Source organism: Stegodyphus dumicola, chromosome 4, assembly GCF_044657685.1.
Source record: "Stegodyphus dumicola isolate Sdum_Otavi_A_Nest chromosome 4, ASM4465768v1".
NCBI lineage: Eukaryota > Metazoa > Arthropoda > Arachnida > Araneae > Eresidae > Stegodyphus > Stegodyphus dumicola.
Genome location: NC_140771.1, coordinates 198,521,376 through 198,539,537, shown reverse-complemented (window position 1 = coordinate 198,539,537; position 18,162 = coordinate 198,521,376). Strand labels below are relative to the sequence as shown.

Genomic DNA, 18,162 nt, shown 5'->3' with positions numbered 1-18,162 from the left:
CTGCTTCCAAAAAAATACCTAATGTCTCTACAGGTGAACACATTATCATGTGCCTAAATTGTTACAACCTCATTTCTCTTTGTTTTATGACCAGGACCAACAATACAAATAATTCAAAAAAAACTTTAGCTGTTCTTTTTGGATGTGGTTATAAGTTTTTAAATCTACAGTCTTCGAATCTTGCCCTTGTGGATCTCCTACTTAGGTTGCATCCAGACTGCCGCTGATGGGTGCAGAAAATGAAATATAATATATTTTAGATTAAAATGTATTGTTATTTATGTTAATTTTGAAAAACAAAAAAAGTGTAAAAAACGCATTATTTATGGCATGATCCTATATTATATAGTAAAGTGTGGTATTTTTATTAAATCCCTTTTACATAAAATCATCAGCCAAGATATATCGTTTAACGCATTTGAAGCTGCAGAATAGAGTACAACTTCAGGAAAATTTGAGGAGAAAATTCCAAATCCTCCATTTCAAACATTCCTCAAAAGTTTTCTAAAACCTCTCAATACTCAGAGGCATCAAATTCAGAACATTTTTCACCGTATATGATCATTCCAGACCATGTCATCGCATCATTTGGTCAAAATACTCCCCTGCCCTCATGGATATGGCCATGAATTTTAAGTAAGACTACTTTTCATTTTTGCATTTCGTGATATATTTGAAGTATTACTGGTGGCTCTCTTACATCATATTTCAACATTTTACTCTCAAACGAAATGGTAGGTAGGATATGCTGTTTTCAAAGGGAGAGATATTCAGCTAGTAATTTGAATGTCGCCACCTTTTCTTTGCAGTTTTCACCCAACGCTTTCAAAAATTTGTGGGAGGAGGAAGGAAAAGAAAAAAGCTTTAAATATAAATACAGAATACGAGAACAAGTATAAAATCATCTCGAACGAAACTTGGATATGTATCGAATGTAAAATGGAGAAAATACGTGATATGAATGACAGTTCATGATATTCCACATAAACTTCTAGGGGAAAATAATCCCTTTATTATATTTTTGCTGATATCTTTTGATTAATGTAACACTTTAATGATGTTATAACTATAATTATTATTTAATTAGCATGGTAATTCTACGATGCTTTGTACCGAATGTAAAATGAAGAAATATAAGTAACAGGAATCACATTTCATGATATCCCAACTAAACTTCCAAAGAAGATAATCCTTTTAATCATATTGTTACAGGTAGGCTCTGATTAACGTAATAATACTATACTGAAGATAAATGAATAAAATGCCTAATATCAATGACAGCTCATGTCGTTTCAACTGAAATTCCAGTGAAAATAATCCTTCTCTTCACAATTTTACAGGTATCCTTTAATTTAACAAAGTAATTTATGCTATTAGTTAGCTTTGCAGATACCTTTCATGTTTAACATAGTAATTCTATGATGTAGTTTATTGAATGCAAAATGAATTAAAGTCCATGATAAGAACCACATTTTATGACATTCGAATTAAATTTTCAGGAAATATATTCTTTTTATCGTATTTTCATAACTATCACTTGATTAAACAGTACGAGAGTATTACAGTTATAAGTATTCTTCGATTAAGGTAGCAATTCTACTGTTAATTCTATTGAATATAAAAAGAAAACAAATATGTAATGTGAATGATAGTTCTTGGCATTCCAGCTAAACAACCAGGAAAATAACCTTTTATGGTGTTTATAGAGACATCCAATGATTAATGTGGCAATTCTAATATGTGAGGTCACATTTTAAACAGTTTTAAATGAAATCTAATAGTTAGAATTTTTTTAATCTTCAGTTTTTAATCTTTAATCAGCTTAAAAGGAAATTTTGATGTTGCATCTTCGTTTGCCTTTTAATATCTTCTGTTATGTCAACAATATTCATTCCCCATACGTTATATTTAAAATGTTTGAATCCAGTTTTTCCAGCTGTAAAAGCTGAAAATTCTCTTCAAACTTTTTGATATTATAAATGTCTTTAGTTGAGTCTTTCCCAAACCTTTGTGACATTACGTTTGTTATGTTCCATCTACATTCTTGTATCATGCACGCGATTTTCCAAGCGCTTTCTAACCATGAGATCTTCAGTTTATCTTGGCCATAGTTTCATAAACAGCTGCCTTCAGTAATTTACTTTTCACTCAATAGACAAAATTTTGCCATTCGACAAAGTACAAGATCTTCAGTTTAACTCTCAAATTTAATCAGCTTGTATTTACTTAACAAACTAATAGATTTTTAAAGCTGTAAACGCAGTTTAAGAAAGAATTTTAATGGTCATTGTGTTTTAATAATATAACGAAATCATGCAGATATATAGATGTTAATATATCTAATTTTAATATCACATTTAATTTACAATATTGATATTTTCTTGAATAATTCAGCATAGACATGTTTAATAAATGGAAGTTTTTATAAGTCCTGCTTATTAAACATGACTATGCTGTGATTTCTAATATAGTACTTAGGTTAATAGAGAGTCATGTTTAGTTTGTTTTTCGCTTTAATAGAGAAAACAATTTAAGGACTTAAAACTGAATCCGCTGATTAAAACTTTTTGACAAAATGTCTTCCGTATATATACCTTGTCTTCCAAAAGTAAAGCATGCAATGCAAATTTGCAGTTTTCAAAAGCGTAGTTGAGTCTGACTAATTGAAAATCGTAGAGAGCAGTGTGTAAAGGCCGTATGTTACAGCGAATCACGATTGACTTCTCGAACGTGTGCTAAGTAGGCAGTCACTGTGAAGACGCCAGCAGGGCATTGAAGATTAAGAGTTGGAGGAAGTTCATTTAATGCTGATACAAAGTGTTTAAAATTTTCATAGGATAATTTTTTATGATATTTGTGTTTCTGAGGTTGAAATAAGATGAATGGCAGATAGCAAACGCTGACAAATTTTGGATGCTTTGACGTAAGGTAATCTATCAAATATGTGGTACTTCTCTTTGAAGTTGATTATTCGGTAGTTTCCCGAATACGGAGACACGTCAAACAGATGTCCTGGGCCTGCTCGAACGGAATCAAAGAGCAACCTCAACAACCGTTACACCCATGGTTGTAGAGTCACTTGTCAAGACAATATCTTCCAAAGCTATGCACCTAAGGCTTTAGGCGAACAAAATGTACGCCTAAGTAACAAGTTCATTAATCACCCACTCCAGAAAGGCAAGATTGCAGTGGTTTCGTCAACATCTCGCCTCGACTGCCTGAGATTAGCACTATGTTCCGTTCACTAACGAGTCTAGATTTGTTCTGGAATCAATTGATAAACGTATAAGTCTCAGGAGAGAGCGAGGAGCACGGATTCATGCCCTTAACATCATCGAACACCAAAAATTCAGAAATGGCAGCATCATGGTCTGAGCTGGAATTTTAATAGAGTATCGCATTCAGTTGCACATCTTTAAAGACATTTCTGTAACAACTGCGCGATATCGGGATGAGGTCTTATGCTCGACTGCGATATTTTTTAAGTTGCAGTAGTTGGTTCTGATTGCCGTCTAGTGGTGTAATAATGACTGTTCGAACCATCGAGCATCGTTAACTACTTCCTGGAGAAATGAAGGCATTTTTGATATGGAGTGGCTCCTGTTTCTCCTGACGTTCATTACACTGAAAATATTCCGAAACCCCTCGGATCCGTCTTTCTGCATGTTTACCTTTGTCAGCCAGTCTCAGGCAGCCTAAAGCTGCCCTAATGAAAGTACGTTCACTGCTAGTATCTGCTATGGATGATCACCTAATTGAAAATATAGGCAATCGTTGCAAAGATTTTATAAAGGTAAGGTGAGGTCACATATCTTATTAATGTAAGTTTTATTTGGTGTTTGTTTTTAGCTTAAAACAGTGAATTTTTAATTACCCAAATGTGACGTTGCCATAGAATTTATGGTAGTTAAATATTGTTTTCACCTTTGTGCATAATACTCGTTTACTTTCATGCACAACCACATTTTCTATCTTCAGATGTAGTTTGGTATTAATCAAAACTTTACTTTTACACTTTACTTTTTAAACTTTACTTTTGTTGATTTTACCGTCGCGTGCTCAACTTTCTGAATCCAGTGCAGAATGATTTAAAATACCGATAACACTTTTGCTAAGCTTTTGACATTACATCCATAAGTTCATTTGCAAAAATGTTGCAAATGGCATAAAATTAATTCAAACATATAGCATATAATACAAGCATGCAAAGATATAGCATATAATGGCGGATCATCTGCAACCAAATTTTGCAAATGATATTGACACATACTTGAAATAAAAAAAAAGCGTAAATGTTTCACATCCATAAAAATTACAAAATACTAAGAACACATAAAAGTATAATATCGTAAAACCTTTTTAAAAAATTATCAAGAAAAACTGATTATTACAAAATAAAAATAAGAGCATTTGTAATTCTTGAAAAAAAAATAATAAACGTGTGAATGCAATACAACGCTTACAATTTTAAATTCTTTTAAATATCATGAAAAATTTACCTCTTGCTAACAATTCTCATTATTATTATGTGCCAAGTTTTCAGTTTCATACATGTGTTATAAAAATATAGTATTCCCATTTACTGATAACAATTAAACAAATACTGTTCCCGAATACAAATTTGGTAAATTTTACACTATGTTTTTGTGATTTTTATATGTAGTTTATAATATTTAGTTCATAAACGTTTAGTGCAATAAATATCAGTTTTAACCAACATAATTTTTATGCCAAAACATTTGATAAAATTAAAGTTAAAGAATCAAATAGCTGAAAAGAGACTGGAAGTCCAATACTTTCATCAGCATAATTTTTCCTACATTAAATAATTAATTTGAATGCAATATTAAATGAAAATTATGATTAGAAAATTACTTTGTGAAATCTGTTCTATACTATGTACCCCTACAATACCAATGGTTAAATTCTCATCAAACTTGTTGAAAAATAATTACTTTATAACACATAATCGCAATTATAAAAACCTCATACAGTGATAGCCAGACTACCAAAAAATGGAAAGAATTCAAATTAAACCTACAATTACCTCTGAAAAAGATATTATAATGGTAAAAGAACTTGCTTAAAATTGCAGTACTAAGTACAGACAGCATTTTTCAAATCAAAGTGCATTTTTAGGTTAAGAAAAAATAAAGAGTTGTACTGAATTGTGTGCTTTTTACGGAAATTAAACCGTTCATAATTTGATCCTTGCCGATAGTCCTAAACTTCTAACAAAACATTGAGTATATAATATTAAAATCTCAGAAGTAACAAGTCTAATTGTAAGTTTAATTTAGCCCCATAAGTAAATATTGTACCTTAAATTTTATTAATAAATTTTAATACCATAATTTGACTCACATTCTCCGTAAAAACAAAATATTCGTTGTTATGTAACGAATTATTAAAGGAAAATCACGCAATGGCACAGCATGCCCTGGTAAAATCACATTTAGTTTTAATAAAAGTAGAGAAGAATTTTATCACAAATTTTGCATGTGCAATGAATATCAAACCTCTGTAGATAAGCATCATAATCACATCATGATTATTTAAATATTTCATAATTAAAGACATTTTACAAGTAAAAATTTCATAAAAGTAAACACAAGTTTTAAAAAAATTCTGCTGTTACAGTTAAACAACTATAAAAGGAGATAGAAAATTCCACTTACAAAAGAACTGCTACATATATAATATCCTTAGTATTCAAACTATTTTATAATGACTTATGTCGAAAATAAAAAGCACAGAGTATTCCACTATAAATAATTAAGTAATCTCTTATCTACTAATCATAGTAATAGAATAATAAATGCTCAACCAAATGAAATACGGATATTTAACAAATCTAAAGCTAAATTCAAAAATATCAATATTTCTATTACCAGAGAAATCATTCTACACATTATTAGACAAAGCAAAATACGAAAGGGCATGTTTATATCTTTAGAAAGACCAGAGTCTAATAATTTGAGCACATGATCCCAGAAGACTCTCCAAAAACATAGTGATTGCTCACCGCGATCTTTGCGCTGCATAAGTTAGATTTGATTTGAACACTTGAGCTAATCCTCGGTATTGGAATTTTCGTTAGAGTTTTCAATCTTTCACACAGGAATTCAAGCTAGGGACAGGATTTTCGGTAAGTTTGTTAACTAGTAAGGGAGTCGCTTATACGTCCTAGGAGCTGAAGAAACAGAAGCACTGTATACTCGTCAAGTCCATAACCCGCTCATAGGGCGTCTAATATTATACTCTCCAAGACAAAGAGGCAAGTTCACAAAACAGAAGCCATGCCACTTTGCATTTATGCATTTATTAAATGCCATGTGAATGCAAGGCCAAAAGAGGTCTTTATTCTTCTCATGAAGTAATGTCAAAAGATCGACCATGTCTTGTTCTTGCAGGCAAAATTACTCTAGGAGGATTGGGTTGTTTTAATATGGCAAAGCACATGCGGGCTATCTGCCTAGAGGTAAGGATGCCTTCGTGAAGTAATTTCTGAGGGAAATTGGATCGTCTTCACGTTACTCATGGGAAAGCAACGAAAATTAACCGTTAAGCCAGCCTCTTAGCCTCGGATAGAACCTAAACCGAACTCCCAACATTCAGCGGTCTTAATCACTCAGCCATTGCCGGACCACTATAGGAAGAAATGTGAATTAAATAACAAGCAAGACTTCATTCCTTCTTATATAACATATCTTCATCGGTAAGTTTCATTTCCGGTGGCAAAAAAGAGATTGTGTACTTCCAGTACACACGTATCATATTAGTAGCAAAATTTCATAAAATCCAAATAAAAACTTCTACTTTGAATTATTGTAGTAAGCCATACTCTGTAAATTGGCAAATGATCCAAAAGACTATACGCGAGTCTTATAGGAAGAAATGTGATATCTTATATCTGATTCTTTTAACACCTGCTGTGGGTGAAACTACCGTAGTTAGCTCCAATTCTCTAAAAATAATATGTTACGTAGGTTCTGGGAGGTGAATTATCACCAACAGATAAACAAACAGACACAGAATTAAAAACACTTTAAATTTATTCCACCTGACCGTTTGTGAGGAATGACGTAATAATATGTAATCATAAATTTACCAACCAACATAACCTGGTTTCAACAAAAGCTGTCATTCACAATTTCTATCTGTTCAAGGATTTTATTCTAACTTGGGTAGCAACTAAATCTTTTTGACTAGACCGCAACAGAAATTCAAACATACGACATACCAATTCTGCCTCTAATCTCAGACTACAGTATCTTAATCAAGACCAGTGCAAGAAACATCAATACTTTACTCAACAGGGCAACAGTGGACAGCTGGCCAAAACTCTTACACTCCCATTAATAATTCTCTAAATTTTGCAGTAAATCTGCTTGCCATTCAAACCTGCATAAATTCTGAAATGAACAAACATCATGGCGAAAAGAGACAGAAAGGAAAGAAAGAAATAATATCTCATTAGTAAATCTAATATATAAATGCTCCAACTTCAACGACAATATGTTTAATTTTCTTAGAAAGAGTTACGATATTGTATAAATAAGCAGAAATCTCAAAATATAAAGATTCTTTCGCCTGTTGACTTCCGGACTTATTTCTGGTGCTAAGGCAACCTGAGTCAATAATATTCATAAGTTTCCAGAATTATTTTCAAAAATTTAAATACAAAACCTGTTTCTTCAGCTGCAGAAGTGCCAAAAGCGAAAGGAAAGCCATCTGTGCTCAGGCGATAATAATGAGAGGAAAAAAGTCAACCTACTGGAGCCATTTATTGATGAAAAATGAAAGCAATTAGGAAATAATTTTTTTGAAAGCAGAATTTAAGGGGACTCATACACCTTAAACCCCACATAATCTTCGAATATGTGACTATTGCAAGAATTGGGATATTTTATTTATTTTAAAAGCAATTACTTCCAAATTTTTACAGTTGACTACATGATATAGCACTAGACCGTCAATCTCGGAACGCAGGCTATTGTTAGCTGGGCGAGTTCAATATACGTAGGTGAGAGGAATAGAAAGGAAAGGTGCCGGAATGCTTTCTAACGGAAATAATTAGATCGTGGAATGGCTTTCAGTGGGTACTAGGGAAAAAAGGGATATGCTCGCTGACTTATTCCCGAACCGTGGAAGGAGTTTCACCGCTATGTTTATGCACTGTTTTATTGAACATTTTGTTTAAGTACGGATTAATTTTTACCAATTTATGAAACAAAAAAAAACAAAAATTCGTACATAAATACGTCTTTGCAATTTAAAATTGTATGCTTATTTAAAATTTGCTTAAAGGCATAACGTTTTGGCGAAATTACATAATTTTGTTTATTCCAACGAAGTTTAATATTTATTAGAACTCTTATTACGGTAAAGTAAGAGTATTACATGAAGTTGCAGTACGTAACTGTAAAGTTTTTGTTTACTTAAGGTATTGTAGAAAATTGTAACTGTAAATTTTTGATATTTATAACATTTACCTCTAATATAATAACAACAAAACATAATTATTTAACTTTTCTTTTATCTGGTACACAAAATAAGTAATGTGTTTTAGTATCATATATTTTGATGGAGCTTTAAAAGACCTTTCTTTATATGAAAAGAGTATTGTATTCACTTGTGAAAGAACAAATTCAGTTTACACAGAATAAATTTGTTTCATGGAATAAAGTCCAGTTAAAAAGTAAACAGTACTTTGTTATTCTTAATTAACCAAAATTATTTAACATCAATCCTGTGCACTGCTTTCAGTTGTTGATTTAGATATGTTACAAATTTAGAGTTTACACATTCTATAAATTAACTGTAAAAGGTCTTTTAATGAGTTAGACGATTCAGTCATTGGTGATCAAAAGGTCTTTCAAATTTGATTTCTCAAATGCATTGATTCTAAATACTGGGATATAAATGATTAACTTAATGAATTTGCATTATTACAGAAGTGTCAAACAAAATTTATAATAAATATTTCTTATTTAGATAGTGTTTTAAAAGAAAAAGTGTAATACATAAAGTAATATGAGGAAAAATATCACATGGTTGCCATAAATATAAAATAACGAAGTGGTTGGCAATATTCATAATTAATATTGCAGTGTAGATAGGTGTATGGCTTATCAGGTCTACCATTAGATTATGGCAACTTGCACTGTGGCTATCTGTTTAGGATGTCCTTTTGCATGGAGAACTTTCTGGAGAAATATGCTTCATATTCTGTATTACAAATGTATAAATTTACAAAAATACCCATGCTTTTTTCTTCCAAATGACTACTTAAAACTCGCGCTAATCAAATAAATCTTTGGCAATGTTGTGCTTTGGTACAATCTTGAAGGGGGTTATTTTCTTTTTTTGCATCTGACATACTGATATTAAATTGAGTAATCAAAATTATGCAGTTTGAAAGGCAAGCAAAATCTGTTAATTTATCTAAAGCAAGTGATATGTTCGAAAAAAAAATTAAGTGCTGATAAACTAAAGAATATTGGAAATGTCTGAAAAGTAATTTAACCAAAAAAAAAAAAAAAGAGAGAGAGAGAGAGAGAACAAAGAAAAGGCAAAAACACTATACAGTTAAAATGCTAACTAAAAGTATGAAACATTTTTTGCAATAAAATTTGCAAGGAATAAGAAAATGAATATGCTTCTTACAAGACTTTTTGGAATAAAATTCTTTGTAATGTAAAATATTGCGCGTGTGATTATGGCAAAGCCTCGAGGGCTATCTGCTTAATGGGAGGGATGCCTTTGTGAAGGACTTTCTAAGGGAAACTGGCTCGTATACACGTTACACATGGGAAAAACCAGGAAAACGCCCATGCAGCCAGCCCGTTCGCGGGATTCGAACCTCGGACCGAACTACCAGTGTTCAGCGACTTTACCGTTCGGCCGCTGGTGAGCCCATGTAAAATATTGCATCTAATATATAAATGTATACTAAATTTTATAAATGGCATAAAACTAAATTACACACTTCTGAATATTATTGTAATTTTCTGGTTGAAATCTCAAAGGAGGAATAGCTATGTGTATGTTTTTATTATAATTTAATAGACAGATTTCAGTTTAATATTCAATAATTAATAGTTTATGGAAATGCTTCATTGATTATACAGAATAAATAAAAAAAACTATTTTTTATTTCTAACAGATATAGTACGTATGTTTACGCACGTTGTAGTTACGCACAGTTTTATGTGGTGGCAGCCCTGATTTGTGTTGCCTGGTGATTGCTATACCTTTATATATATAAGCGGCTAAAGTGTGTGTCGCCGATAGTTTATTGTTGCCACTTAGAAAAATGAGTGCGGAAATTAATGTTTCCACAGTTTTTAATTAATATCTCGGCCGATTAAAGTCGTACGAAGACGAGAACAGTATCGATAAATTCAGAGAATTGTTTGGAATCCGAGGATACACGTTTTGAATTTCAACTCGGCGCCGTTCCGTAGATATTCGAGAAAAAAAGAAATTGGCACGTAGCCCAATCCCTCTACAAGGGAAAACCCAAGGAAAGAAGTGGAAAATTTAGGGAAAACATATGGGAAAATTAGTTTTTAATTAATATCTCGGCTAATTAAAGTCCCAAGAAGACACGAATGGTCAAAATGGCGTGCCATGGACCTGCGGAATCCAACAGTGTGCTTCACTAAGCCCGGGAGCCAGCTGTTTCGGAGGAGATGGTGTTACTCCACCCCATATATATATATATATATATGTGTGTGTGTGTGTGTGTGCGGCTTAAGTGTCTGTTTGTCCCCGATAGTTTATAAGTTGCTTGCGTAACTGTACTACCCAATGGGGTGAAGTTGCCACGGCACAAGGTTGCCGTTTCAATTGAGACGTAGACAATTTCCTGTACAACTTACCTTTGCTATGACCATCAATAAGTCTCAGGGCCAAACGCTTAAGTGTGCTGGCATTTTTTTACCTGAGCCTGCATTTGGACACGGTCAACTTCATGCTGCCTGTTCAAGAGTTCGTGAAAGAGCGGACGTAAAATTAAAAGTGATGGAAAGAGCTACACAAGAAATGTTATGTACAAAGAGATCTTTGACATGTGAATTAACATTTTATTATTTAAATCACCTTTATTTATTGAGCTAGCGGTGACTCTTAAGAAATGTACCGCCAATGGTTTCCTTCATTGCACTCTACTTTAAGCAATTAAGCAAGTAGAAGGGGACAACCTCGTGGGGCAGTAAGCAAAGGGGCGTCCTCGCCGCCTGCCCTGGGTAATTCAGTTTAAATTAGCAGATGCCTTTGCACAAATAATTTTAATTACAATTTATAATATCTAGAACAGCGGTCATTTCGTATGACTGCCGGGCTTTCTAGTGATTTCCATAATCATGTGGCCTGTATTTGAATCCTGAAGAAGATATTAACATTTTGTAGTCGTCTACCCACTGGATTGTCAGTGATGAGATAGCTAAATGACTGATGGATTCCAACCAATGCTTAATAAATATCTAGTCATTGAGATGTCCATAAAACATAAATTTTATGTGGTGTTTAACATTGCAGACATTCAATATGCATCTTTCTTTTTTGGTGGGGGTTGGGATAATAAACAAATACTGGAGTTTTTCAAAATTTCATGTTAGTGTAGGTTTTATAGATGGTGAAAATATATTTTCATGTATTGTTTAGAAGGAATTTTAATAGGAATATTGTTGGCTTTTGTTAAATTTAGACGTGACAATGTCTGCAAATTGATACTTTATTTTTGAACATATGATTGTATTAATTACATAACATTTGGGATTTGCAGATTACTCCTCCATAAGCATATCATATACACTGCTATACATTAAATGTGCTACACCAGGAAGGAAAGCAAATAGCAGAATCTTATTTATTACACATATATACAGAATAGTGGGAAGAAAACACGATTAAATTTTCTGGTGATTAGAGGTACACAGCGTACATAATTCAGTGCACAGAGCTGTCCTTTCTAGCAAAAACAATAGTTATAATCCAGCTCAGCATCGAGATAAACACAACTTGGATGATTAGATATGGTATTTCATTCCATGCAGCTTCAACCATATGCCAGAGTTCATCGTAGTGATTAGTGAGTGGTGGCATTAAAATCAACTGTTAAGAGTAAATAATAAAAAATTTTAGTTGTTAAATCATGTCTGTTAAAAGTTTAAAATTTATTTTAAGCAGCTGTATGTTTCTTTTAATTGTTTCAATTTACACCTGTCAATTATATTTATTTTTGTGTCTAAATGTTTTTAAACAATTATGTCCATCTTTAATACCTGTACATAGGACAATACTATGTCACATTTAGTACTTCTGGAACACTGCAAATGCTAGGAAAACTTCCACGTAGAAAGCAATAGTACAATTGTATCCTGGTATCTACATATAACAATGGTGGAAAAAGTAATCTTGAAGTTTTAAGTTCTATGCCTAGTGATAAATAGTGTATGGCTAAATATGAAACACAACCATAGAAACAAGCTAAGCACTGAAATTCCCACTGTAACCCCAATTATATTCACATGCATGTGTTTTACCCATCTTCCCAAGTAACTTTATAAATTCCGCAGCAAATTTTAATATTCTGTAGAGATTTCTGGCTAGGCCTAGCGACAATAAAATGCTCTGCCAATTGAGTATAAATGCTGATAGTAGTAATCTAACCGGCAGTAGAGCAGCTGAGCTGGGGGTAAGCAAGTAAGTAATGAATGTAACTAAATGGGTAAACGGAAATGTTACATTGGAATGTATGTATTTTCAGGTTACATATTGCTGCTCAGAATTGAACACTTCTTAATCGATCTCTTCCTCATGATGCTTGTAAGTGTCAGCAGAGGACGATGCTATCAATGGTCAAGCATCAAACTTTCTTGCATATACAGATTTTTTCTATTAAAATTCTCTCAGCTCCACTTTTAACTATTTGCTTTTCTTTATTTACATTCAATTGCATCTCTTGCACTCAGAAACTTTTTTTTATGTTTTAGTGCTTTCTAATTGTTGGAGTTTTGAAACTACCAATGCTTCTCAACTTGAGAGTAGCTGTGATGTTTTATCCATTATCGAAGAAAAAACTTGAGGAGAGTAAATTTTTCATTATTGTATTAAAAATGAAGTCTATAAAGTGATATAGTATACGATGTATTTTATCATTCAGTATTAATATTGATATCTTATTTAATCACCGGTTAATCTTCGAATTATGGTAACTTGGCAATTTTTTGGCGAAAATTTGGCGACCAACCCTGCTACAGCAACCTGCTAGTTTTGTTTTGGACACCATTTTGTTTTCACGAAGTAAAGCCATGTTTTTTTTTTACTCAACATTTTTTCCAACAATCTGCTAGCCGAATTACGCTTATACTAGAACTTTTATGGAACAAAAATTCTTAATCATGACGTAGATTAGGTGCGAAATTGGGAGAAAGTGCAGAATCGCAAACTGCTTGCTGCGTTTTTAAGAATTGCACATACACGGTATCCATGTACACGTTGACCTATTTTCACTTAAAAAAACATCCCAGAATTGCACAAAAATGGCATTGCATACACTCTTGACTTTATCCCTGTACACTGCTAAAGTCCTAGCTAGTAACCTTTATCGCCTTACCAAAATGTCACCAAACTACCTGTTACCATATTCCAAAGATTAGCCTTAATCACCTTATATATATTACATGGATATTCTGTTCTACATAGTGTTTATTCGTATGTTCTGGAATTAATTACCCACAAATACACGGACACTACTGTAATTGCTTTTCATTGTAGTTATTTAAGCTTAGAGAATGTTTCCTAGAAATGCTATACTTTTGCAAAGAGCTGTAACTTTTTTTATGCATATACATAATATTTAATGTTAATCATCAACTATATATTTAATGCATCACAATGACAATAAAATGATAAGCATACTTGTTACTTTTATCACATACTTCTGTAGCATTAAATGGTTTTCATGAGAATTAATACAATGCATTTGCTGACTGTTAATTTAAACGGTTCTTCCAAATATCAAACATTGTTTCCTTTAAGCGTCTGCGATCACAACGACGTTTGTTTTATCATGTTTTTGAGTTCATCTTCTACAATATAGCAATATGAAAACTGCTGCTATGTTCTAGAACCTTTTAAATTTGTAACTATCAGTTCTGTGTCCAGTTACACCTTATGTGTGTATGTATTGCAGGAAAAGTTTTGGCTCTAGTGTAGAACTGGGTGCTCATTCGATTAGTGACATTTTTTTTTTTTTTTTTTTTTTTTTTTTTTTTTATTTTGTCAATGAAACCTCATTTCTGGTTACCATGATAGTTTTAACTTTGTTTTAGCTTCTTGACTTTTTTAAAATGAAAATAGATGGATGTGTACATGAACAAATTTAAGGCAGTGTGCAATGCCTAGTTTGTGCAATTCTGGGATGTTAAGTGATAACAGATCGATGTGTACATGGACACAGAGTTTGTGCAATTCTTTGACTTCTTATTTTGGTTTTGTGTAGCATCCATCTTGAAATTGTGCTTACTTGGCATAAAAAAAAAAAAAAAAAAAAAAAGAATCTCCAATAAACAAGGGGCACCCAATTGTAAACTTTTACCAAAATTTTTTTTTTGTTTTTGTTTTTGTTAGGCTGCATTTATTGAAGGTGTAATCACTTTTACTGCTAAAAAACAAAGTTAATATCATCAGGATGAAACATCCCTTTGTTGGTATGTATGTATTTAAATATGGCAAAGCACACGAGGGCTATCTGCCTAAGGGGAGGGATGCCTTTCGTGGAGGACTTTCTAAGGGAAACTGGCTCGTATACACGTTACACATGGGGAAAACCACGAAAACGCCCATGCAGCCAGCCCGTTCGCGGGATTCGAACCTCGGACCGAACTACCAGTGTTCAGCGACTTTACCGCTCGGCCGCTGGTGGGTCATCCCTTTGTTGGAAACATTGAGTAAGTAAATAATTATATACATCAAGAATTAATGGGTAACGTCTTTTGTAAAAAATTATTTATTTCAACCATAAACTTTCTAGGAGGGTAGACCATCCCCAAAAATCAGATCATTTATTTAATATACAGAGATATAATTTCAAAAGATTAATTAAAGATACATTAATATTGCTTTTGGTTTTAATAATAGCAGTTAATGGTACTATTTATAATCATTGAGCTGTTTCTTAAATTTCTTTTGTGGACACTGTAATTCTACCGAAGAAATACATTACAATTTCATGGTTGACCACACGTAGGGAACTGCCTCCTACGGCCCTGCCCATGCCCTATTTTCAGTCCGTAGACCCGGGCTAGGAGTTAGTTCCTGTTAAAATAAAAACATAAGGTACTTTATTAGGTATTCATCTATTATTTTGCTTTTTAACATATTGTAATAACAATTCAATATCCAATTTACACTCAGTCGGATTAATCAATGTATTTTAAGAATAGTAGTTAGTAAAAAATATAACAAAATTGCTATCAAATTACTTAATTTGATATTTCTACTTAAACCAGGTTAATTCTATTGCTGGCTTTATAAAAACTTGCATGACATCTGATTCACTTTCCTAAGAAGTATCAGTTTGTTAAATTTATGTACTTATGAAATAAATGTTAATTGTTACCATATTTAACAATCGGAAATACTGAAGCAAAACTTTTGCATTTCTGTTCATTTGAAAGGCATTAAGTTAAACTGAGACTGGCAATTACTACATGAAGTTTCATTAAGCAAAAACCAAATTCTGCTAACAACATCCTTTATAAATAACTTTAACAAAAATTATGAATTTCTTTTTAAATTAAATGCACACAGAATTTTTTAAAATCATCATATTACCTCCTTTGATGCTTTATAAATTTATTCACTGGCTCATTAACACATTCTGAACTTGAAGGTATAGTTGGCAGTTTTTCACAAGTAGCAAAAGATGCTCTTAAAGTTTTTAGGAATTCTCTCACCTTTTGTTTTTTATCCTCTGTGTCAGCCTGTGATGTTAAAAACTGAAACTCTGCATGCCACTCTTCCTTTTCTTTTTCAAAATCTGAGTGTTCCTTTCTTCTGATTTCTTGTGTGATGGCATAATGTTCTTCAATTTGCTCATCATTTTCAGATACGTCAATTATCAAATCATCTTTCTCTGAGCAAACATTTGTACCACAATATATATCACAAACTGAGCATACATAATGAATGTGCTTACATATCTGAAATCTCACACTATAATCAATGCATGAACAAACAAACTGATGAATGCAGATGTCGCACTCATGACATCGAATGTTACAATTACACACTTTTTCAAAATACACATTATTTGTATGAATCAGTCCTTCTTGACTTCTAGATACAATCCATGCCTGTTTTGGCTTTATTTCGTATAATTCATAATCAGCCATGAATTTGCTCCTTTCATGTTTGTTTCTAATTTCCTTCATTCTAGAAGTTAATTTTGGCCGTTCCACCGAAATGATTTGACCCATTTCTTGGCTATTGCAGTTAAAACAAAATGCAATGACTTATCTAATCTTTTAATAACTGTTCCACCAGCTCCTTCGTATTTAAGTTGCCGATGCCACCGCTCTACTTTCATGTTTGTATTAACACCCAAATAAGTTCGGTAACAATATGCCCACTGTTTCTTACGTTGCATGTATGTGGTTAAATACTCTCCAAAAGCTCGAGTTTCATCCTGCAACACATAATCACTGATACAAGCATCGGAAAGTCTTTCAAAAGTTACAACGATTTCTTTTAGAATTTTCAGTAACTCTGACTTAATATTTACTCTTATTTCTGGATCTCGGACTTTACAATTCAAATTTTTGAACCATGCACATTGCACATGCCAGCTGCAAAGTAAATGATGATCTGCCTCTCCAAACACAGAGCACCATGCGTTGTAATATGCCGGAGCATCATCAGACATGAAAACTGTTGTCTTCAAATTTGGAAGTCTTTCTTTAATGGAACTGAAAAATGCAGCAAACGTTTCAGTGGTTAATTTTGAAGAATACAAGATTGCCACTGGGAATCCTTCAAAATTGTTATCATTAATTAAAACTGATGTCAAACTTAAACCGTACTGATTTGTGCCATGGGTAGAATCTATCATGATACAATTACTATGTCGTTCAAGCATTTTTAATTGTGCACTATTCATAATACCTAATAAAAAATCCGATTTGCATAGACCTGGGTACTGAGGCAGTTCTTCATTAGTTTGTTTATATATTAAAACTGGATTGCCAGGTTCTGCCTGCAGTTTTCTAACTGTTATATCTACAGACACGAAATCATTTTTATCCAGCATAATGTCTTTGTCAATCCCAAAGTCTCTACGAATATTTCGTAAATCTTGTTAATTTGTTATACACAACCGTTTTGAAGGTGTGTAGCACTTTTGAATTTTTGACAATACTTTTGCTGGTGGAACTCCATGTTTCATTAAATTAGCTAGATTAGTTTTTTCTGTCTTCGAGAGAGGCAATTTTCCCACTTCTGTTTTGTGACCGACATGAACAGACTGACATTACACTTTTATTTCATTTTCTTTTTCTAAAACTTTTATGTATGCTGGACACGTAATACCACATTTAATAGAGCCAGCTACTTTAATATTACGTTTTCTTGACTCTTTAATTTTACTTTGCCTACTTCTATGGCACTGATAATACCATGCAGTTCCTTCTTTTACTGCCTTTTTACTGGATGAAATAATGAAAGAAGATTGTGTATTTCGTTCCATCATTTCCTTCCAGTGTTCAAATTCAGTTTTAGAAGTAAATACTTGATTTTCATACTCCAAATTTATATCAGTCTGATCTGTTTCTGTATGATGTAATAATTCCTTCATTGTTCGGAATTTAAGACTGCAGAGACCACAAATTTTATTACAAACCTTGTGAACTTCTTTTTCTGGATGATACTTTCTGATATGTTGGTACATATTACATTTAATACTGAATGTTACTTCACAATGAGGGCAAGATATCTGAGATGTAGAAGCACATGAAACTTTTAATTCCCTTTTTATAGAGAAGTATATTTATATATTTTATATATTATTATTATATTTTATATATGTATTTCCATATTTTTATAGAAAATAACAAGTGTTATTTCTTTTTAGATTTTATTTAAATTTAACACAGA

The 18,162-nt window shown here is 32.5% G+C and overlaps 1 protein-coding gene across 1 annotated transcript; it reads right to left on the bottom strand.

Moving 5' to 3' along the window:
• Nucleotides 1–15,055: 15,055 nt before the first annotated feature.
• On the bottom strand, nt 15,056–17,320 carry LOC146997798 (uncharacterized). The gene is made up of 3 exons (XM_085814401.1): nt 16,677–17,320; nt 15,847–16,497; nt 15,056–15,327 (listed from the first exon to the last, which is right to left on the bottom strand). Exons 1-3 carry the CDS (start codon nt 17,318–17,320, stop codon nt 15,321–15,323), a joined length of 1,302 nt encoding a protein of 433 aa, XP_085670527.1. The 3' UTR covers nt 15,056–15,320.
• Nucleotides 17,321–18,162: the final 842 nt, after the last annotated feature.